Genomic DNA, 25,356 nt, shown 5'->3' with positions numbered 1-25,356 from the left:
AGACGTCGCTGATTTATGTTCACCTCAATATACTTTAATTTACTGTATAAAAACTATTGATAACGTTATCTATCTATATAAATAAAATTACATTTTTGTCTGTACATTGCTTAGAATCATGCGGTATTTATGTTTGTCTGTCCATTCTGTGACTTCGCTTCTCCAATGTGTCACTTTTGGTTTCTACTTACTTACATTTCGACAACGATATCGGTACTACCCCTACTTAGGAAATAAAACTACAAACGTACAAAACCCCAGATTTGTGCGTTTTTTCACATTTCCTCCGAATGTTTGCAAGATATATGTACCGATTATCGTTTAGAGATTACGTAATCTTTTAAATAAGAAATGTTTGTTTGGATAAAGGTGGTTTCTTCAAACTGTCATTAATATGTTAACATTAAAAGCTGCTTACAAATAATGCTATTAATGGGAAATAACTTTGATTTTCAAAAACTTTAAAAACAATTTAAAACCAAAGGAGATTAATAACTTCGGTACTGCACCACATCAAGTGAAAGTTTTTTTTTAGCAAACCATAGTGAGCTTTCAAAGCTTTACGTTGTTAACGTTACATGTTACATGTGTTGTGGCCTGTGTATTTATTTATTTATATATTTGCCAAGAGATTAACACCTATAATACAGGTTGATTAGAGGGACCGTTTGAATTAGTCGTAAGTACTACAGTTCTTTTCTCAAATGTAAACGTTGGTTTTTGGTACTGCTACTTTTCCTTAGAACCGGTGGTAGCAGTAAGAATCATTTTTACTTACAAACACATCACTATTTTCACTATTTATTTATAAACACTGCACCTTATTGCTTATTAAATTTAATTGATGTCTTACTGTATATTTTTTAGCGTTTTCTGTCTGGACTCCAAAATGTTGTGTGGACTCAATTCTGTATTTGTGTGTGTATGACTATTGGTAACGCATTAATGTCCTTATTTTTCGTGGAAAAGACAAGAGCACCATTGTTAATAAAAATTTCAACCCGAATAAAGTGTGCAGTAGTGAGGTTGAGGCAGTGTTTTAACTATTTTTAACCAGTGTGAAAAGTAACTTTAAATTACATGCCTACCTTAGGGCTATGCCTCATAGATCTATACTGTAAAGCAATTCCTTTCATCGTTACATATAAAATATGGACTAACACGATCGGGTGACATTTAATTGCGAAGCATTCGTTTTGGCTTTGAAACTGTCAGATATTGTATTTGAGAAGGTTTATATGTATTCCTAAACAGTTATAGTTTTGCCATCATATCTGGGAAAATGCACACTAAATATGCAAACCAACTCCTGTTCTGAATATAAGGTTTTAACTTACTACAAGATTCCCGTACGTAGAACGGGCAAACAGCTAGTCTATATATATAATACGCTAAGCCGATTTTTGTAGACGCTAGCTCAGTAGGCCTGGGACCCGTGTTGTCTTACCAGATGGTGTAGAGAACCTGATAGCGTATCAGTCACGCACATTCTCAACAGCTGAGCGAAGCTATTCACAAATTATAGAAAAGGAAGCTTACTCATTTTTGTGGCTTGCCCTGAACTGGTAAGACAAATATAAGTACGAAAGTAAAGGTAACTAAACCACTATTATTTTATAAAAGGAAGCTCTTGCTTTAGCATTTGCAGTTTAAAAATTCAATAACGTTTTTGTAGGGGAAAGCTTATTTTGGCTCTGATTGCAAACTACTTCGTAGTATTTTTGACTAAAAAGGCAATACCTATTTTTGATAGGGCTCGAGTGCAAAGATATGCGTTGTTCTTATAAGGTTATGAATTTAAAATCTATGCTTTTGCCCCTGAGCTGTGATAATAATTTAAAAAAAATATTTACTTTTGTCTACAGCTCAAACTGTTGTAACTTGGGTTACGGCTGTTTCGGCATTATAACTCGGATTGAAAACTACGTAAATTCAAGTTATGGCCGTAACTCAAGTTACAACAGTTTGAGCTATAGACAAAGGTAAATACCTATTTTTTATTAAGAATTTAACATTGAAATAATTTCTTGTACCTTATTGAACATAACAGACCAGGCCGTATCAAATATAAGGCGGGTTCCAACAGAAAAATCTAAAAAAAGTTTTCTCTATTTTGGCTTGTAAATCTGAAGTAGCTTTTGAGAAATCTTTCGGACCTTGTATTCGTGCAACCATGAAAAAATGATCTGTTAGAGCACGTTTTATAATAGCAGATTTAATGAAGTTATTATTTTTACAGTCGGTGAAAAAATGATCCAGATAGCCTTCTGTATCTTCTGTAACTCTGGTTGGCACATCGATACAACTAATAAAACCTGAACCATATAAAACATTCACGTAGTGGTGTGAGATATTGTTAGCTTTTTTTGGCAAAATTCAGCAATTAATGTCGCCGACCAGACGTTCGACCAGCCAGTGTTTCCTATACCCTATTAACCTAAGTAGGCTTCAAGGTCGTCGATAAATGGAAATACTGTAGATCACTAGACGGACTCCTGTACACCGATAACAGGGAAAGCCGCGCACCGCCAAATGTTACCTCTACTTTAACCATATACAAAAATAATTAAATATAGACTGTCAACCTTGCTGTAATTACTATGGTTACCATAGGTTCTGGCGCACACCGCTTGGAGCGCCGCGTAGTTACGTAGCGCGTACATACATGGTGCTCCCAGTGTTGTGTCTATGGTAACCGCAGCACAGTTGACGGTCTTTATTTAGTCCTTTTTGTCTATGCTTTAACAAATGTTGCTCAAAACACTTACCAACCTTAATACCAAACAAAACATAATACCAACCTCCTCCATGCACGCAGAAAAATTCTTTTTCACAAACAATCACAGCATCATTACGATTTCTATTTTCTTTGTTCATAAACACGTTATAACCATCCATACTCACATTCCCACTTGATTCATCCACCCAAGACTCAGTTAAAGCAATTATATCAAATTGATACACATAACTATCTAAAATAATAATCAGCTCGTCTATATTTTTAGTATAACTTCAAACAATTAGACTAAGAACCGTTTAACTATTTTTTAAATCTTCATTAAACTCGACTGAAAAAAATAAATGTTGATATGTCTTCAAATTATTTGTAAATAGCCTGGCAAATAGTCAAAAAAATAATAAAAACTGTGGGTAACAAAAGGTCATATATTAAATGGACATAATTCAAATTATTGATTGATTAATTCAAAATATGTTACGTTGACCATATAATACTTAGGCGAAAGACGCGCCGACCTTATGTCACACAAGTTTTGTCGTACCTGTCACGTAATACACCGATTTCTATATAACTAATAATAATAAAGACATACAATAATAACAATATAGATGTATAACCTTTACTCGTGTATTCAGAATGGTATATGGCTACGGAAAAAGAGCCGTTACCGTTCACAATTTTAACTTTTGCTAAGATTTTCTAGTTTTATAAATTTACAGTTTATTTCAATGTTTTTTTTTTTAAATTAAAAGTACTAGGGGGGACCCGTCAAAATTGACGTTAATGTTTCAATTAAAATAGTTTAACTATCAATCAATGATAAATAGCTTTTTTTTTGTTGGTCATGCTTCTGCAGCGTGCTTTAGATACATTCGATCATAATAGTCAACCACTAAAATGAATGCTGGTATTTAACTAAACGTTTTTGAAAAAAAAAAAATATAGTATAACGTGATTAGAATTGAACAAATATGTCTAAAATTAAACTCCATATTCGAGAACTAAATAATTTTATGTTTTGTGATTCAGTACCGGTAATTCAACATCTTAAACTGTTTAGGATAAATTTGTCACTTAAAAATTGCCGTTTTATCATAATCAATAAGTTAGACAAAACAAACAAAGCATATTAGCGTCTAAAAGATTTTAGGAGTTGGTATCACTGGGTAGTGTTAAGCCTGCAAGTAGTGATATGGTGAAAAACAATAAAATTGGAGTGAGGTAGTGATATACTGCAATCTGAGTGCTAGGTAGTGTTATCCCGGTTTCCAAGTGTTTGAAATGCAGGCATAACGCTACCAAACTTTGCTACCTCGCGGGGAGTAATATCCTGCAATCCAATGCGGTAGGTAGTGTTATCCTGCAGTCTATAAAGATATATATAAATCTATATATATATATATATATGTATACATATATAAAAATTTGAACGAATGGTGTTTTTGGCCTCTGGGGACATCAAAATGAAAAAGTAAATCGGTCCCGGGTCTAGGTCTTACCGTGCCACCTACGGTAATAGCTACTTCCCTATAGGGAAATTCGCTAAAAGTTATCAGTAGTGATAGTTAGTAATTAAATCCAGATTGATAATAATTAAAAAAGGGTCGTAGGTAAAGTAGTGTACGCAATTCGCTTTAATAGTCTTTGTCGTGCCTTAAATTTTCTACTCGTGTCGTAAAGACTCACTTAACGCAATCGTTGCGTAAACTACTATTACACCATAATAATTAAAAACTACTTCAATTAAGATATTATCAGTGAATAACTCAATTCAAATTATTCAGGGTTCAGGAAATTTAAAAAGAAACCAAGAAAGCATCAATAACGTAGCCAAAGTTTGCCCTTTACGAGATATAAAGACAATATGTGTACAGGACAGGGATTGTGGGATGAAAGGTTTATTGCTGCAATGTAAACGGACTGTGGATGTACCTTTGAACCGCAAGATGTACTGTAAAGCCCGCTATGAAGTTACAAAAAGTAATATAACACGATTCATTGACATTTCAGAAGGCTATTTACTGAAAATGTGTAAGGAATGCACAAATACCTTTTGAAATGAAACTGTTATTGTATGTACTGCAATATTAATTAAATCAAAATTTTTTTAAATTAAAATAAATGAGGATGAGTATTACGAAAACAATGAAAATATTTTGCTTAGAATTTATTAGTTAATTCTTTAATTTCTAAACCCCATGTTTGATACCCTGTTCATGACCGCAAAATGCGCTAAAATTTGCGATTTTTAAATGGAGAATCTTCAATACATTTAATTAAAAGGCTTGTTTTTTATTACCAAAACCTTACCTTATGTTTTGGGATAAACAATGATTTAATTAAGTATTATTCGTGACCAAAGGTCAAATCAAAAATGTAAAAACTTCCGAGATTTCATTTAAAAACTATTTAAGCTGTGGATATAGACAGTTATGTTATATGCGCTATAGAATAAATTAAAATATAAATATTATTTACTTAGAAAGTAAATTTCTTTTTTTGTTTTAATGTTTTTTCTTTGTTTTAGGTTTGCGTTCCACGCCCTACTGTAAAGAACTTAGTTAATGAAGGTACAGTAACTTTAAAATTAACAATACTAAATTTTATATACCACATATATGATGTATATTCTACGTGTAAGGACCTAAGTTACTATAATTTAAATGTATATCTGATCATAAATTACCAATCTGTATCCAAGTTTAATTTATGTCAAAATTATGATTTCTATGAACGTGTGCATATTGTTTACGCAGTTTAAAATAAAATTATTTAAATAATCAAAACGTACGAAGTTTAATTCTTAAAAATTAGTTTCTTCGTGTACAGAACTGTGTAGGGTTTTTTTACAATCTTAGAACAGATCTTAAACTATGTTATGAAAGGTAGTTAAGTCCAAATACGGACATTTGTTCGTGGAAAAGGATAAGCAACATTGATTAAATTATGCTTAAGATGAGCTTAAATTATGCTTATTTTTTAACTTTGACACGTTCTTTAACATTCTTAATTTTCGTGGTTAAAGTAAATTACAGTCTAGTCTTATTTTTATGTAGCATGTTTTACTGTAAATATATATTTAATTTATTAATGTAAATTAACCATTCTCAGTTTCAGGATGTGGGAAGATAAGTATCCATCTACGTCGGATAGAGGTAAGAATGTTTCTACGAATGGAACAAACCAAATAAATTGAAACCTATACTCAATATTTATATATTCTATTTATATATTTAAAATATTTATTTATTTATTCTATATTTATATATAGAATAATAGATACATTATAAATATAGATAATATAGTTTAATATGGATACAAGAACAATATTAAAATAATAGAAATACAATACCATACCTATGAATATTATTTTGCATTTTATTGACAGGCTCTTGGAAGAGCGCGTCAATTGTGTTAGTATCAAAATATTTGCCAACGTTGTAACTTAACGAAAATTCAAATAAAGTTAGAAAAGTATTCAAAATACACTTATTTTTCACAAGAGTAATTTTATATTTCATTATTCAAATTAAAATCCATTTTATTTCTATTGTATATTGATGAAATTAAATTATTGCATTTTCACACAGTGTTGACCATTGTTTGATGTTTTCAAAAGTTTTCCCTGTCCTTATATTATACTCTTGTAGCAATGTTTAGGTCATAACACAGTGAGTGTAAAGACTAGCTGATTTTAAAAACGGTTTTTATACCCTCTGTTAAATATTTTCTACTTTTATAGCAAACAATTTTTTTATTTTTGTTTACAAACTTTTAAAAATTTGTACAATATTGTGTTGGATATTATGTAAATTGGAACTAATGAAGAAGTGTATTTTAGTTAATTACCATTTTCTTCAAACAATTCATAATAATTCATAGAAAAAATAGTTACAACATTATCTGCTGTAAACTTTTTTAAATCCTTCACAATGTGTAACTATTTTTATATGAATTATTATAAATGTTTTTTTTGTTTATTGCATTGTTTATTTTTTTATTTGGATGATAAATGCTATTTTCAACATAATTATGGTTTTGAAACCCCTTATTACAGGACCAGCTTGACAACTGTGCCACGATTGTTAAAGGAATAACGAATGATCTGGACAAGTACATTTACTTACGTTGTTTACAGGTGAGACTCGAATAAATGGTTTGCTGTTAGTATTAAACTACTATAAAATAGTACTACATGGGCTTATAAGAAAAAAATGCTTTTTGGAATATTAATGAGACACATGACACGTGCTTCTTAAAATTAGTTGGCCATTATCATAGATCCATCAAAATTCATAAATAAGATATGCATGAATTAAAATATTCTGAAAATGTTCTGCATGTTTGTTAGTAATTCACCAGTTCAATTATTTTTCGCCAACTGTAACTCTGAGCTTATAATTCTAAAGGAATATTTTATGACTGGTTAGTTTTCTAAAATTATTTCCCTATGTGTTGATGGGTATCATCCTTTTGTTGGGTTGGCACAAAAAGAAATATGAAAAGAATTATTATGCTATTACAAGATACATATTAAACTCTGCTGACTCTATTGGTTCTTTATTATTGTGTGATACTTTTCAGAGTGACGGATAGTTTATGTACAAAAAAGTATATTGGAAAGGTATTCAAATTGTTACTCAACTCTTTAATCAACTGAAAAGCAAAAAAAAAAATGTTTCTCAGAAATATCATTAATTAAATATGGATACAAAAATAAATTCCGTAAATTCCACAAATGTATAAATTCAAATTAAACTGCCCACGTTTTAACTTCAGTCGTTGCGCACCGACCTAGATGTTGATATATTGATCAGTTGAAGATGAGACATTTAAACTATAAATGCATATTATAATTGGCCAATCATTATTTGGTCTGTATGAGAAATCAGTAATTAAATGCAGCGCTTTCAGCTGTGGCTAATTCATGAAAGTTAATTTATATTCTTAAATTCTTTTCCACAACCATTGAATTTGAACATTGTAAGTCGATATCTCATCCTATTAAAACATATAAAGCCCTTCTCTATGTGTAAATCGTGTTGACGACGTTTGAGTGTACTAATGTCATATAAATATTTTCTCTAATTTCAGAGCAGATTTTTTCAGTTAGTGCTTTGCATTTTTTGTCATAATACCATAGTACATACAAAAATTCATAATAATTAGATTGTCTTGTTTGGTTAAAATTGATAGAGACTAATCTTAAACATCAAAAAGCCCTTTACATAAAAAGGATGACACTGACTTCACATTTATCTTGATTTTTTATAAAAGAAAGAATTGTCCGTAAACTAGTACTTTTAATCTAAACTTAATGATAATGACATGTATAAAAAGCATTTTTAAAGCATATATACTTTTCCCCATGAAAGACATTCTTTGCTCTTAAAATCAAAGCTTGTATTACAAGTTTGACTGTCAATAATGACTTTTCAGCACGCCAATGAAGACTTGTTCTACGCTAGCCTGGTCAGCAACCTGAAGGTTCTGCTTCCAGTAGTGTACACCCCCGTGGTGGGGTTGGCCTGTCAGAAGTACGGACTTGTACCTTGGCAGCAGCATGGACTGTTCATATCCATTGAAGACACGGGAAAAGTGGAACACATCTTGAGAAATTGGTGGGTAAACAAGTAAAGTGTTGATCACTAACCAGTGCTTTGACTGGATAAAATTAGATTTTTAAGATGCCGTTACAACAGGCAGCATGTTAAAAGTGGATTTACAAATTTATGAAGGTCGAGGTAAATGAATTAGGCGACAGCTTAAATACAGACTAAGATCAGGTGGTAATTTTAGCAAAGCTCATCTATTAGAAACCCAAATATAAAACGCAGCTAGATCCATTTTTAAACCATCAAAAAACTTCTGATGCTTTTTAGTACTAAACCAGCAGTATTCTGAATACCAGACAAACATTATGTCTATTCATCTACTACATCTACTTATGTACATTCATGAGATGTATCAGTTTTATACCCATGTATCGATACTCTAATGGTGGCCAGATTATCAGATGCCTTCCAATAATTAAACGCCTAATTATAGGTTAATGTTTTCATGAATTAAAAAAAATCAGAAAATATAATTAAACTATAGAACACTAATCGTAGCTTCAACTTCATCTGATTTATCAAGTGAGATGGATCCATCTTTGGTTAAATGTCATTGGATACAATATTGCTTTCATTTCATTAACTACTACAAATTTAGTGCTGTTTTATGTACCAGTTTACTTTAACTGACATTTTGCTGTTGTTTGCAAATAAATTTGTCATTATTTATAACCTATACCGACACGTAAATAAATGATATAAGTGTAAATTTCTGTTTGTTTTGTAGGCCTCAGAAGGAAATAAAAGCAATTGTAGTTACGGATGGAGAGCGTATTCTAGGACTGGGAGATCTTGGCGCCAACGGTATGGGTATACCTGTCGGCAAACTGGCCTTGTATACAGCAATAGGAGGAGTGAATCCAAAATATTGTCTACCTGTCACTCTAGATGTGGGGACCAACAACCAGGTAACTATCCTAGATATCCTGTAGACAAAAGTAACTTGTATACAGCAATAGGAGGAGTGAATCCGAGATATTGTCTACCTGTCACTCTAGATTTGGGGACCAACAACCAGGTAACTATCCTAGATATCCTGTAGGCAAAGTAACTTGTATACAGCAATAGGAGGAGTGAATCCGTGATATTGTCTACCTGTCACTCTAGATTTGGGGACCAACAACCAGGTAACTATCCTAGATATCCTGTAGGCAAAGTAACTTGTATACAGCAATAGGAGGAGTGAATTCGAGATATTTTCTACCTGTCACTCTAGATGTGGGGACTAACAACCAGGTAACTATCCTAGATATCCTGTAGACAAAGTAACTTGTATACAGCAATAGGAGGAGTGAATCCGTGATATTGTCTACCTGTCACTTTAGTTGTGGGGACCAACAACCAAGTAACAATCCTAGATATCCTGTAGGCAAAGTAACTTGTATACAGCAATAGGAGGAGTGAATCCGAGATATTGTCTACCTGTCACTCTAGATGTGGGGACCAACAACCAGGTAACTATCCTAGATATCCTGTAGACAAAGTAACTTGTATACAGCAATAGGAGGAGTGAATCCGAGATATTGTCTACCTGTCACTCTAGATGTGGGGACCAACAACCAGGTAACTATCCTAGATATCCTGTAGACAACGTAACTTGTATACAGCAATAGGAGGAGTGAATCCGAGATATTGTCTACCTGTCACTCTAGATGTGGGGACCAACAACCAGGTAACTATCCTAGATATCCTGTAGACAAAGTAACTTGTACATGACAATAGGAGGAGTGAATCCAATGATCAAGGACAGCTGGGTCCAGTTTTGAACCACAAAAAAGCCAATCACTTTTCTCAGGATCGAACCAGTACCATTGATTACTAGGCGAGCTCTATAACCATTTAGATACCTAACTATATTATTTGAACTTTATCAAATAAAGGGTGGGAGTAGACCCTAGATCCCGAAACGTTATCAGAACTTGCCTTTTTGCTTTACTTGGTGTAAAATGTCCAAAACAATCCATCAAATAACACAACACACACCATTATAAAAATGAACTTAGCACATATGTGACCATCCTAGATATACCAGATACCAAACTCGGTTTGTATACTGTACTAGCTGTAACCCGCGGGCTTTGCCCCGTTTAACTTCTTTCAAGATGATCTCGTTTGCATGGCTCAATCACGTCCTGGTTGAAGTTCGTTCGCTACGCTCACTCACCTTTAGGTTGGAGCTCATTCGCTACGCTCACTCACCTTTAGGTTGGAGATCGTTCGCTGCGCTCACTTGCCTTCAGGTTAGCTCGTTTGCTACGCTCACTTGCCTTCAGGTTAGCTCGTTCGCTACGCTAACTCGCCTCCAGGTTGAAGTTCGTTCGCTACGCTCACTCACCTTTTGGTTGCAAATTAGCTGTTGTCATAAATGTAAAAGAAATAATAGTGCTGCACCCTGTTGGTAATCCTTGTAACTTTAATGCTATTGAACATCATAGGACAGAACCAACTTGTTTAATCGAAACAGCTGTTAAGATTCATTAATTCCATTTCTCATAAGGTTAACATGGGAAACTCCAGAGCCACTGGGGTGGAGCCCTTTTTGACGGATCTGCACCAAACTTCACACAAACCTTCCTTGAATAATGCTTAATAATGCCTGACAGTTTCATTACAATCCGTCGAGCGGTGTCCGAGTTTATCCCGGCCAAACAAACAAATATATATACTAACATCCTCTTTTATACTTATAGACTAGGGACAGTGTATGTTACAAGATATCTAGCCAGCTAATGTGAGATGGGTTGTCGACCGAACATTGCCCATAACAGTATCGTGAGGTAATAGAATGTCGCAGGTAATGTGTTCTGAGCACCATTGACTGTGTCATTGTGAGCTCCGATGTCCTACATGGACCTTGTTTAGTTCATTAAGCTGTACATTCACGTTGACCTTTGGATTTAATTACATTGGAAGCACAATAAGAACGACTGTAACTTCGTGTTGTTATAAGACACAAATAACATGTTTTTGTCAATTTGTGTTGTTAAATAGAATCACAGGCATTATTATATATATATATATATATATATAAATCATTGTGTTTTTTCCACGCTGTATTTTTGTACCTATATATGTAGTTACACAAAAAATGTTGTCAGGAAAAATACTGTTTGTGGTCAGAATTTTAATATTTCTTATTTGCAACGCCAATGAGCAACATTGCAAGTTTTTTGGTTTTAATTCTTTTTGCAGGAACTTCTGAAGGAAGGGTCCCCTTACGTTGGGCACCGAAAACGACGTGTGTCTGGAGACGAATACGAGCAGCTTGTCGACGAATTTATGGAGGCCGTTATTAAGGTTTACGGAAAGAATACACTGATTCAAGTAAGTATTGATCTGAAGCAGTGTACATGTATTAAAAAAAGACATATTTAAAACAAAAAAACAAAAAACTATAAAAGTTTGTGTTCAACATCAAATTGTGAATCGCAATATAAAAAATTCACTCTATCCATAGATGTTGCCTTATTTGAAATCTTTTCGCCGTGCCCTTTAATTTGGGCTTAAGGGTACCAGTTCGTTATCACACGACTGACTTCGCAATCAGACAATATTATAGTCTTTGTATTTAGATTACCAATGAACGGTAAACTGGCATAAACAACAACAAAACAGGATAATCGTTTAAGGAAAGGAGTAAAGTCTCACTAGAGGAATTCCTCTTTAAAAAAGTATATTAAATTTGTTAAAACTATGATTTGTCTATTACGGCATTGTTTCGTTTGTTCTAAAATTCCTTGTAAAAGAGTATACTATTGTTGGTCAAAAATACTTCATGAAGGCTAGTCTTTTTGTACAGCTTTTTCGAACACCAACGGCCTAAGTTGTAGATTATTTCTGCAGTTTTTCCACCAGTTAGGCTCATTGGTAGTAATAACATTTGTATTATCAGTCCAACACTCAGATCTGTTACGTGCGTTTCTACAGGATTAGCAAAAAATTTTAAAACAGCTTAAGATTCACATTTTTTTTAAAATAAGTTGTAAAAGGTACAAATTAGGTTTATTCCTTTTTAACCTACTTATTTTGTGTCTTAGTTTGAAGATTTCGCAAATCAAAACGCCTTCAAGTTCCTACACAAATACAGGGACCAATACACAATGTTCAATGACGACATTCAGGGGACTGCTGCTGTTACTGTGGCGGGTATTTTGGCAGCTGTAAGATTCACAGGCAAAACACTGGAACACTCCAAGGTGCTATTCGTGGGTGCTGGGGAAGTGAGTAATACCTCATCACTGAAAACTAAAAAAAAATTTTTTTCCTACAGTCACCCGACAAAGTTTGCTTCCTTGTACTGTTTATAGTACAGAAAGCTGCTAATTGCTGCATATTTATACTTTGCCGTACGGTTTATACTTTGTCGTACGGTTTATACTTTGCCGCACATCAGGATTCCAACGAAACAACACAAAACAGCGTGGTTCTATTATGCACGTAATCCGTGTACGCTTGGAAATAGGTTGGCAACACTTAAAGATAATAATACTATGAGCAGCTGATTGACTATTATAACTACGATTTAACCTGTCATTTCGTGTTTATAGTTTCGGTATTTCTGAACTTTCTGGACTTTTCTTTTAAACGTTTTTAAAACATTCCTACGATCTTAATAAACAAGAAAATACCTTTATAGCATTTTTTTTAGGCACGGATACCACTTCAAATTACAAAAACATACGGAACTATATTTTCAAAACGCGGAGCACATTTCTTGCCGAGGAAAAATAGCGGAGTTATACGGACCGGGTACTACTTTCTCTAGGGCACCATTTGTGTTGCCAGCTGAACCTAAAAACGTGTTGTATAGTGTTTGAAAGACTAATTATTTATATGCTTCATAGTGACTGTAGGAAATAGTTATTTGTGTAACTAGTGGTGAAAGTGGCACTTTGCTGCACACGAGAGCAATGTTTACGCACGATTCGCAGGCGAGTGCGGAATGATCTCGAGTGCAGCAAAGGCCTTTTTCACTCGTGTTACACATTATATTTTTCCTACAGTCACTATAAAACATATAAATAATTAGTCTTTCAAACACTATACGACACGTTTTTAAGTTCAGCTGGCAACACAAATGGTGCCTTAGAGAAAGTAGTACCCGCGGTCCGTATCACTCCGCTATTTTTCCTTGGCAAGAAATGTGCTCCGCGTTTTGAGAATATAGTTCCGTATGTTTTTGTAATTTGAAGTGGTTTCCGCGCCTTAAAAAATGCTAATGAAAATGCTTAAAAAAGGTATTTTCTTGTTTATTAAGATCGTAGGAATGTTTTAAAAACGTTTAAAAGAAAAGTCCAGAAAGTTCAGAAATACCGAAACTATAAACACGAAATGACAGGTTAAATCGTAGTTATAATAGTCAATCAGCTGCTCATAGTATTATTATCTTTAAGTGTTGCCAACCTATTTCCAAGCGTACACGGATTACGTGCTATAATAGAACCACGCTGTTTTGTGTTGTTTCGTTGGAATCCTGTTGTGCGGCAAAGTATAAACCGTACGGCAAAGTATAAACCGTACGGCAAAGTATAAATATGCAGCAATTACCAGCTTTCTGTACTATAAACAGTACAAGGAAGCCAACTTTGTCGGGTGACTGTAGGAAAAATATAATGTGTAACACGAGTGAAAAAGGCCTTTGCTGCACTCGAGATATGTAAACATTGCTCTCGTGTGCAGCAAAGTGCCACTTTCACCACTAGTTACACAAATAACTATTCCCCAATGAAGTATGTTCACTAAACAAATCTAACCAGTGGGGCCTTGATCTAACGCCCAACACCATAAACTGCTGATGGATAATAAAAGCACTGAAACACATTTCAATAAAAGTCAAACAGTATAGACAAGCGAGTGGTGATTGCAGTATAAGAAAGGTAAAATCTGTTATGTCTGGCTCATCCCTTTAAAACTAACACTCAGAAACCTTCTTTGCTAAATTTGTAAATCTATTGTTCATTTTTAAAACCAATGGATCTTTGTCTTTAAATGGTGAACCTGTAAAGGTTGTTTATTGCCTTTATCTCGAATTATTGAAGCAATATGTGTCTCGGCTGTATTGATCAGGTTTTCATGGAAAACACACATTTCTAAAGGACATTTCTAAAGGAAATCTAGTTTCCGAGACTATTTTTTGTTTAATTTTATCCGATTTCGTAAATAGGAAGTTTACAAAGCTGTTCACATGCGCCTTCACATTACCATTATTGGTGAATGTTAGTTATTCCATGTGCGTCATTGTAAGCATCCAATAAGATTTGACTGTAATCCAATCCAATATAGGGTATTGAGGTAGCCGTATGCAAAGCTGATAGGCATAAGTTGTGCCCTTTAATGAACAGTGAAAATAATTTACTCGGTATTTTAGGCAGGAGTAGGTATCGCCAGTTTACTAGTGAGAACTATAGGAGGGGATCCTGCAGAGGCCAGGAAGAGAATATATATGAAGAGAAGCAACAGAATGATTGTTAAAGGAGACGAAACGAGTTATCCAGGTAATACACATAACGTTGTCTACTATAGTGGATCCAGATTATAGTCAATATACACGAAGTTGGACAGTGCTGTAATATGTACAGTGCTCTTCATAAAATGTATATAGATTAATTATCCTTGAGGATGATCCGAAATCAATTTTAAGGTTTTTCGTTGTCCGTTGAATATTAATTACACTTTAATGTTTATCATTACATTCTTGTTTTTCGTAACAAGACTTGGTAAAACGTGTTTATCGAAAGAATGGTTTGTTAAATATATCTTGCTTTGTCATATACAAATGACATAAAATATTAACACATTTGTAAATAAAAACGAATTTGCTGCAGAAAATGATAGAACGAATGTGATAGAAAGCCAACGTACAGTACTCAAACGTAACCATTTATGGAACACAAATAAAACTTCAGGGTTTACAGTAGCATGAGAAAACCACTGACTAGTATCTTAAGTCAATAGTTGTTCAGTTAAGTAACATGTTATAGTAACTATTCTACTTCCTACTTGCAGATGATGACGACAGAAGGTTGTTTTGTCACAAGGTGCCGGAGGGAGCAGAAATCAAAGATTTGGCAAAAATAATTCAATGGCTCAAGCCTGACATTTTAATTGGTAATGTATTTTTATATTTTATTCATGCCTCTACCTGTATAACTGCTTGAAATATAAATCCCTATTACGTTCTCTTTTTGGTAAAGATCAAACTAATTCATAGATTTATATACCTTTGAGAGACGGGACCTATCTTAAGCTGTAGATCAATCTAGTTAAAAAAAGGGACGAGCAAAAGCATGAAATACCCCAGCCGCAGCAAACCTGCAGACTAAGCGAATTTCCATTTGACTGATTGGATTTACACTGAAATGTCTACTTAAAAATATAACATTTATTCTTGATTTAAATAGAATTAGTTTAACAAGTACTTAGGTTTGCTGCATCAGGGAGGGTAAAACTGTTTTTTTTTTTTGTAAAATGTGAATAGTTAGTAAGAAATAAAAACATTTTCCAAATTTGATCAAAATATGTTCACAAACAAGCAAACTACAACAGTTTACTTATTCTCTATAAGAATAACATGGGAATTTTAAATTTACAATTTTTTGGAATTTTCTCCGTAACCATTAGGCGCATAATAACGCTTCAATATACTAAATTATTTGCTTTTTTAAGCTCTACAAAATGGTTTGGAAAGAAATTGCTAAATTTGATGTTTTTTGGGTAAAAAATGGGAAAAACCTATTTTTACCCCATAAAACCCCCCGTAAACCCCAGTTCCCATGGTCCGATCAATCTGGATCGCGAACTCGTTTTTGAACGTACGTTTATACGTTTGTACAAAATTTCATCAAAATCGGATCATTTTTGCTCGAGTTATCGTGCTGACGGACACACACATATATATATATATATATATATATATTGTTATTGTATACATCAATGAGGGCTACTTTAAATGTTACTAAGCAAATCAAAATACCACAGTACCCTAAAAACATTTTATTTTATATTACTTACATGTTTCGGACATTAATGCCATGATCACAGTATAGTATATAAACCTATTAGTTTCTTTTATTTACAAACATTATTAGATATTTCTTATTAAAGAACAGGTGATAATTTTTATATTAAGGGAAGGAGGTGTTTTCTTTAAGATGTATAATTTCATTGAATATTACGTTTTGATTTTGAATTTGTGTCAAGTTTAGTAAATTGTCTTTGTCATTAATATGATGAGTATAAATATAAAAGTCTTCCTTTGTATTCATTTTTTCACCTTTATTTTCAATATCCAGAATGTGCATATTTTTATTCATTTCTGAGTATGTATGGTTGGTCTGAAGTATATGTTCGGCGTATGAGGATTTTTGTGTTGTCATATTGTTTGATCTGATTGCCTGTATATGTTCTTTGTATCTGACTTCAAATGTTCGACCTGTTTGACCAATATAGTATTTTTCAATATAAGAGATATTGAAAATAAAGGTGAAAAAATGAATACAAAGGAAGACTTTTATATTTATACTCATCATATTAATGACAAAGACAATTTACTAAACTTGACACAAATTCAAAATCAAAACGTAATATTCAATGAAATTATACATCTTAAAGAAAACACCTCCTTCCCTTAATATAAAAATTATCACCTGTTCTTTAATAAGAAATATCTAATAATGTTTGTAAATAAAAGAAACTAATAGGTTATATACTATACTGTGATCATGGCATTAATGTCCGAAACATGTAAGTAATATAAAATAAAATGTTTTTAGAGTACTGTGGTATTTTGATTTGCTTAGTAATATATATATATATATGAATTTGAACGGATGGTGTTTTTGGCCTCTAGGGACCTCAAAACGAAAAAAAATCGGTCCCGCGTCCAGGTCTTACCATGGGTACTACGAACGGTAATAGCTTCGCTAAAATGTATTAAAAGCTCATTATCTTTTTGCATATAACATAAAAGAACCTGAATATACTGTTAGGGGTTGGCTCATGACATACATTTTTGGTTTTAAATATTTTGAACGTATCACAAGGTACTTAAGAGTATTGTTCACTTGGGTTTTCATCGTCTGATGGGGTTTGTTTCTAGGCGTCTCAGGGGCAGGACGACTCTTTACCAAGGAAGTTCTAGAGGCGATGGCTGAAGTTTCAGACACTCCGATCATCATGCCACTCAGCAACCCTACCTCCCAGTCCGAGTGTACTGCTGAAGAAGCCTACACTCACACCAAGGTGATATGCTAACGAAACTGTTTTAAATATTTACTAAAATATAGAACACACACTACATTGCCGAGTAAAACATTTTGTTGAATGCAAGACTAGTTGCTACCGCAAGATAATTTGATAATGGCAGGGTAAATGACTATTGCAGTAATATTCTCTTTGATCTCGATAAACGTTAATTTTAGTATAATGTTTATGTTTATAATGATTAAGTATAATGTTTTGAACTTGAAAGAATTATTCTTGGTCATCATAGCTTTTAAATTGGCATGGTTTAAAATTTAACCACCATTGTCCCCTCTAATCCGTTTTGCACTTCTGAAGGACCTTAGAGATTTTATATAAAGGCGAAAAAGTATGAGATTTAATTGCTTTAGGTACTCAGGCTCTGTCTTAAACTGTGGTCCCGCATATTAAGAAAACATAAAAAGGTCAAGCTCTTGCAGACAAGGGGACCTTTTAATTTTTAGGGAAATGCGTCCATAAAAGCCATTAGATGCTAGTGCGCTTACTTAGAATGGCCACCAAGCGGTTACCTGCTCCGTTAAACTAAATTAAGTTAATTTAGTATACAGGAGGGTTATTTAGGTGGAATGGTTAGCGTAGAAAAACTGTGAGGTACGTATTATAGTATTATAGTTTTCCAGCACTAGCGTTGAGGAAGAAGAACACAAGTGGTAATAGGTAGTCTTAAGATGAAATACAATTTGAAAGAAATATCCAGTTATTTTATATACAAAGTGTTCCGAAACTCTCTCCCGAAACTCCGGGGTCATTGTTCCTTAGGTCAAAACAAACAAAAAATATCATTTCATAAACGTATGCCCTGTCTCGCTTCGTTTTCCGTCTGTCAGTGTATGTGTATTTCTTGCATAACTACCCATAACTTTGGAACCACTAGAGGTACCAACTTCAAACTTGGTACGTGTATGATGACTAATAGGAACTATTGTTTGATGGCGGCCATTATTATTTTTCAAAGCTTAATAAATAACTTAAAAAGCATAAGAGTTATAAAAAGTTACAAAAGACATAGAAATTTAATTCACACTTTACAAAAATGTACATTTTTATGTGGTAGTAACACAAATAACGGAGATAATTTTATTTTTATAGAGATAATACCTGCTAATTTATTGAATTTGCCCAAATTTGTAGTTTTAACTTCGGAAAAATTTATTTTTCTCCGTTAGTTGTGTTATGGCCCTATAAAAAATGTACATTTCTGTAAAGTGAGTTACAATTTCATCTTTTTTGTCTTTTGTAACTTTTTTATAAATCTTATGGTTTTGAGTTATTAAGCTTTGAAAAATAAAAATGGCCGCCATTTTGAAATTATACAAATATAAACTTGATGCTTTGAAAAACAATAGCTTCGATAACACGTACCAAGTTTGAATTTGGTACCTCAAGTGGTTCCAAAATACACACAGTGTGACAGACGGAAATCGAAGCGAGGTATATGTTGTAATGCTGTAATGTGGTAATGAGGTAATTATGTTTACATGTTGACCACGGAGTTTCGGGAGACAGTTTCGAAACACCCTGTATACCATGTATATGAAGGGTTGGCTATTTATATACAGGGTGTCCCATTAGTAAACAGTCAAACACTGGGAAATGGTTCTACGGGACAAAATACAGTACAGATAATATCAAGAATGAATCTTTTTCCAAAATCGCTTTGTTAACTGGATATCGTTTAACCATTTAATTATTTTTTACATAAACATTTTTATCTTTGAATTGTTTAAACCGATATAATAAACATTTTTATTTAGCATTAACAATTCCCTATCAAAAGACACCAAGTTTAAAAAATCTAATAAAAAATAACTGAAATATTTTGATCTCGGCTTAAATAAAACCAACGACTTTTGAAGGCGAGCAGTATATCCTCTCGACTACCTAGAAAACGAATATACAATCATTTGGGTAGGACGAGTCACAAACTGAAACACAAACTGTGTAACCCTCAGATAGTTTTACTAATAATTTTAGGTTTTAAGTTAGTTTTATCAAGCTAATAGTTTTTATGATTACATATACATCCTCAGCATATTTCAGCAGAGCGCCTGAAAATTGTCTGTAACTGAATCGAAAATATTCTGTAAGAAATGCGTTTTGTCTGTAACGTGGTGATACCAAAATAACTAGAATCCAGTGTTTGATAGTTTAACTGACCGTGTAAGTCTAAGGTTCTAACATGCTGGGGTTTCTAGGGCAAGTGTCTGTTCGCGAGCGGGTCCCCGTTTCCCCCAGTAAATGTTCAAGGGCAGATCCGTCACCCTCAACAATGTAACAACGCCTATATCTTCCCTGGGGTGGCGCTGGCTGTGACGGCGACTCAGATGACCAATGTGCCTGAAGAGGTGTTCCTTATCGCAGCCAAGGTATGTATACAGGGTGGTAAAAAAGTCCCTGGAGAGTTAAATATTTTAAAAAATAATGCAGATAGAGCTACAATACTTGGTACAAAGTTACAGGGCATAAAACTCTATTTTAACACATATTCAGTGATCCAATAACTCTTCAGGGGGACGGCCCACAAGAAGTCGCAAGAAAATCTTAAATGAAAGCATAGGTCAATATGCACATCAAATTAAAGGTCTTCACTAGTAGATTACGATGCCGGAAATTCAAGCTCAAAAGAATGCCTGAGTATAAAATGGCAGTCGTTCAAAGATTCAAAATGGCGGATTCAAGAAATCTTTGAACATCTGCCATTTTGCGCAGGATCAACCTTTTGAAGTGCGGTTTGCGGCATTGTATTCTACTAAAAAGACCTTTAATTTGATGTGCATATTGACCTATGCTTTCATTTAAGATTTTCTTGCGACTCCTTGTGGGCCGTCCCCCTGAAGAGTTATTGGATCACTGAATATGTGTTAAAATAGAGTTTTATGCCCTGTAACTTTGTACCAAGTATTGTAGCTCTATCTGCATTATTTTCTAAAATATTTAACTGTCCAGGGACTTTTTTACCACCCTGTATAGTCATTAGTGAAGTAAACTTTGTCTTACAGATTTGTTTATACAAGAAACATTTAAGCTAAGAAAAATTATATATTGGTCGGATTTTTGCTCTATGTCATAGGCTATGCTGATTAAACATAATATTTAGTTTTTCTATTATAAAAAACTTTTCTATATTCACCACAATCCAGGATGTGTATGTGCAAATATACAACATACGAATGCTGCAGATGTTTTGGATGGCATTATTTTGTGTAGTGGGTAATTAGAATAAACATGTTTTGATAGTCCATTTTATTGATAAATTGTGTGTTAGACTTTGGCGTATTCGTGCACCAATCAAGAAGACTTTGACCAAGGCAGTCTGTTTCCTTCTCTGGACCGAATCAGAGCCTGCTCTTTAGAGATCGCTGTGGAAGTAGCTAAATATGCTTTTGATAAAGGTAAGTGTACTTGAACAAATATTGCTATTTATTATTAAGGACCAAAAATTAATAAGAAAAATAAGTATAAATAGAATGTATAGACTGTACAGTAATATAAAAAACGGATATTTATGAGCGTTGATGTGATGTTCTCGATTAACAACAAATTTCAAATCTAATTTTGTAAACAAATTATAATCGATAGCCTATTATTTTGTTAAAATTCATAGCACTTTGATATTTAGCGTTTTACGAGTCCTTTGAGGCTAGCGGCCATCTTGGACTATTTCAAACAGTTGCTGAAGAGGTCTTAATCGTCCAAAAATATTTTTTTCAAATACCAAAGTGATTTTGATTTAAATATCTATTATACTGTGGGATTAGAAATTGTTTTTTGATGTTTTGAATTTTCCTCCAAGGGAGTCAATGGAAGCTAACGGCCAAAATTGTCCGTGATTGGATCTTAAAAGTTTTTTTCTGAAAATCCAGCCTTTACTATTGCATTTTTCTTAGTTTATTTTTAGTTGAAAATATGTTATATACTTGATTGTTAATGGCTAATTATGTAAATTGTTTAAGACAAGGGGTTTAGTTCCTCAACAAAATTAAAGATAAAACACAGATTGGGCCATAAAATGAAAGACTTGCATTTTTTCTTTTGAATAGCTTACGATAAATGTATTAATATATACGACATAATTTGGAAAACTATTTTTAAATGGTAAATAAACTTTCTTTAAGGATTTACGTTTACGAACAGTAGAGGAAACACACCTGCCTTAAATATTTCAAACACGCCCTATGTTTGACTTATAATGTTTAACTTGCATGTTTAATGTATGTTTAATTATGTATGTTTACTTATAAGCAAACAATAACCTTATAAATATTGAATCTGTATGGATCAATTTTTATTTTTCAGATTTATCTGCTCTTCCATCAAAGCCTGAGGACATCAAAGAGTTTATTCTTAAACACCACTACAGTCCACATCATTATTTCCATCATCAGTCACATCATCATTGATTAACAATGGTAACTATATTATTTATATAATTTTTTATAACTCACGGTTAAAAGTGTATGTTATTGGTGTGTTTTGTTACATAAATTTAGTGTAAATATGTATCTTTTAATAAATCGTTTGAATGGTTTGGTACGTAGTTTGTTTTTTACTTCCCATTATGGAGTTTATTAATAAAATAGAAATATACAATCAAATACATCAAACAATATCTTAATTTAGCAAAGGACATATTTTCCAAGCAATTTTAAATTATTCATGTGCACGAAGATAGTTATGTAAATCAATAGTTCCTGTATTATTTATTAAAAGCTACTAGTTATTGAGATCTGTCGCAATAAAAGGAATGCACAACTGTAAAGGTCAAAATGAACCAGGAAATGGAAAAGCATAAAGTATTTAGAAGTGTTAATAGTCAGTATATATGATCTACTATCCACTATATGATTGTTGAACAAAAGTTTAAACGAACAGCTACCCATTGTTCATCTTATAGAAAACATCTAACAACAGGATTTAAGTATGTACCGTTTCAATTGTAATGTTTTCGTCGACAATGTATGATTCTAGTAAGATTAACACTGCCTTTTGAAATATGATATTTTTGCTAACCCACTCTACAACACATGTTTGGTGGTTTACTTGTTAGTTGGAGTTGATTAAAAATGTCGAAGCTAATTCGAGGTTTAACTACTCGTCCCACTAAAGTAGGAATAATGTAATCCATCTACAGCTGGATAGCCGAGTGGTCATCATTTTTATTAAAATCATATGGTCGTCAGTATTTATTTAATTTATATTCAGCTTAAAATATTCACAAAACGTACGAGATAATCTTGTTAAAATCAATATGTAAAAAACTATAAATTTAAATACTAAGAGTTACAAAATGGCTCTAATTTTAAATAATTCTGAAAATAAACTCAATTTTTTAAAGATTTAATTCAATACAGATGTCAAAACAACAGTTATTTGCCCATAGAAAGACGAAGATGTAGTATAAGACTAAGCCTATTGAGGCAAGATTAATGACCATCTCTAGAGCTGAAAATGTGTTTCCGTTGGACTCGGTTTCAGAGCAATTGGTGTATCTTGTTTTAACTAATGTCCAACATGAGAAATATAGTTATCATACAACCTTTGTTTTGGGCATGGTTTTATTAATTTACGTAAAGCTACAACACCACACCCATTTCCGAAAAGAAGGAATTCCAAAAAATATATAATACAAGTTATGTCTTATTTGCACAAAATAAAAATTTAAAGGTACTGGAATTCAAAATGTGAACCGTAAATATACATAATACGAATAACTACTTGTTATTAATCATACTTTTTGTTAAGCATATTTGAATAGGGAAACATATTCTAGATAAGAAACGTATCTATATTTGATCAGGAATACAATTCTAAATACATACACAATTATACATTTCTAAATATTTATGAAAATTATAATTCAAAAATATTATGGCCCACAAAACAAGGGACCCTGAGGATGTGAGAGGGTGATGGAGGACCGAGTTTATTGAGGGAAGATTGATGACTGGAGCACCTAGTGATAGAGAGGTGTTTACCTTTAGCTATGTTACAAGGCTACAAGGCTATTACCCAAGGGTACCCAGACGCTTAGCAAAGTTTTATGCTAAATTATTAACGCAATAATGGGTGTTAAATATTGTCTTATTTATTCACAAAAGCTCCGCTACGAACAACAATCGCATGGTACCACCTTAATTTGTTGTATTGGTTTACATGAAATATGTACTGTACATTTATGGAATGAGTAGAAATATTGAATTTTATTTAAAAACATAGGGTGTAAAGATAGAAAGACCTGAGGAAAATAAATTGTGTAGAGCGATGAATAAAATATTTGAAGTTTTAGGGAACAAACATGTTTTTTTATATATAATGTAAAGAAAAAAGTGACAAAACTATAATTTTATTCAAGGGGTTAAATAAATTAGGTAGGTCTAAAGACGGCAGAATTGACTATTTTTACACCTTAAGTTCTTATAAGTCACGAAATGTGGATATTTATATACTTGCGCTGTGGTTGCGATATTACCTGGTGTGGATTAACGTCCGCACTAGTGAGTACTACGACTATCCGCAGTACTATCCTGATAATTAGACCAATTCGTTAATACCAAGGCAAAATGTGGTTCGGATTCCACTATAAACTGTAGGCCCCTTAGTTGCCATTAGCTGTATGGGCTATTAATTAACAGCTGTGTTTAAGGAATATGTTGGCCTTAGTAACTAACAAGGATACAAGATTACGTACCTACACTCATCTCCATTCATACTTGGCTTAAAATACCTACTTTGTATGGTCGCCATTTAATGAGAAAGTATTAAAGTGTAGAGGGAATACAAATTTTAGAATGTAGTAAGGTGTAAATTTAAAAGGTTTAAGGGTTGTTGTATAAATACAACTCAACTGTATTTTGTTTTTCAGACTGCTGAAGTCATGCGAAACATAATAGTAGAATATAAAGATACAATGGTTTTTGTGAATTATCAAACAAATTAGTTAGAAGCTAATATGCGTGTTATGTTTGATCACCCAACTGTTCGTTACTAAATAAGCTCGCCTTCAATCTAAAGGCCGCTGGTTCGACTCGAAGCGAGATCGTTACCAAACCCAGATGTAATATATCATCTGGGTATTGATAAAAGGTGCTTTTTAACATCAGGTCAGCGTTGATAGTAACAAGACTAGGGCTTAGACCACTACCCCACAAAAAAAGAAAAAAACTTTAATAAATGTCGTGGTTAGACATCGTAAAAATATTTAAAATAGTGCAATGGAAGATTAGTTTTTCAACTCTGTTATTGTCAACATTGATTTGCTTGACTAAGTAATTACAATTTTAGAATAACACAAAAAATATTAGTTTTTAATTTATTAGTTTAACTAACCCAAGGAAATATTTTGTGAGCAGTAAAGAGGTGGCAGTGAAAAAGGAGTAGAGGAGCAAACACTGATGACGTGAGTGGAGGAAAAGGCTTTGCGAGAGTTCAGAAAGGCGTACAACAATTTGTTTTCTGTTACAAGTTTTGTGATTCAAATTAATTAAGGAATGGTCAATAGTTAGAATGGATATCTATACTTATTTAATACGCAAGCACGATTTTTGTGACAATTACTCCTCCGAAACTACTGAACCGATTGACATGTTTTTGGTGTCATTAGAAAGAGCGTAACAAGTTGTGCAGGAAACTTTCTTTTTAGGTAAATAATTACAGAGCGAGGCCCTGGGGCCCTTTAAAGTTTCGTATTTCTCCATAAGATTAACATGGGAAACAAACATTGTTTTGAAACTCCAGCTGTTG

The 25,356-nt window shown here is 33.1% G+C and overlaps 1 protein-coding gene across 1 annotated transcript in view; it reads left to right on the top strand.

The window, feature by feature from the left end:
• LOC128988755 (NADP-dependent malic enzyme-like) overlaps window positions 1-22,082 on the top strand; it is a 45,341-nt gene extending 23,259 nt beyond the window's left edge. The window contains exons 2-14 of the mRNA XM_054410360.1: window positions 5,268-5,310; window positions 5,852-5,895; window positions 6,798-6,878; window positions 8,180-8,361; window positions 9,083-9,263; window positions 11,548-11,679; window positions 12,393-12,575; window positions 14,723-14,849; window positions 15,361-15,462; window positions 17,453-17,595; window positions 19,812-19,982; window positions 20,882-21,008; window positions 21,913-22,082. Coding sequence (XP_054266335.1) covers window positions 5,268-5,310; window positions 5,852-5,895; window positions 6,798-6,878; window positions 8,180-8,361; window positions 9,083-9,263; window positions 11,548-11,679; window positions 12,393-12,575; window positions 14,723-14,849; window positions 15,361-15,462; window positions 17,453-17,595; window positions 19,812-19,982; window positions 20,882-21,008; window positions 21,913-22,016 — 1,620 coding nt within the window. The 3' untranslated portion in view covers window positions 22,017-22,082. The remainder of the gene's footprint in view (window positions 1-5,267; window positions 5,311-5,851; window positions 5,896-6,797; window positions 6,879-8,179; window positions 8,362-9,082; window positions 9,264-11,547; window positions 11,680-12,392; window positions 12,576-14,722; window positions 14,850-15,360; window positions 15,463-17,452; window positions 17,596-19,811; window positions 19,983-20,881; window positions 21,009-21,912) is intronic.
• Window positions 22,083-25,356: the final 3,274 nt, after the last annotated feature.

The sequence above is a fragment of the Macrosteles quadrilineatus genome, unplaced genomic scaffold, assembly GCF_028750875.1.
Source record: "Macrosteles quadrilineatus isolate MER2022 unplaced genomic scaffold, UCM_ALF_1.0 Scaffold_3__2_contigs__length_128488019, whole genome shotgun sequence".
In the NCBI taxonomy this organism is placed as follows: domain Eukaryota; kingdom Metazoa; phylum Arthropoda; class Insecta; order Hemiptera; family Cicadellidae; genus Macrosteles; species Macrosteles quadrilineatus.
The sequence above is the reverse complement of the archived record's forward strand: the minus strand, read 5'-3'. Positions and strand labels throughout refer to the sequence as shown.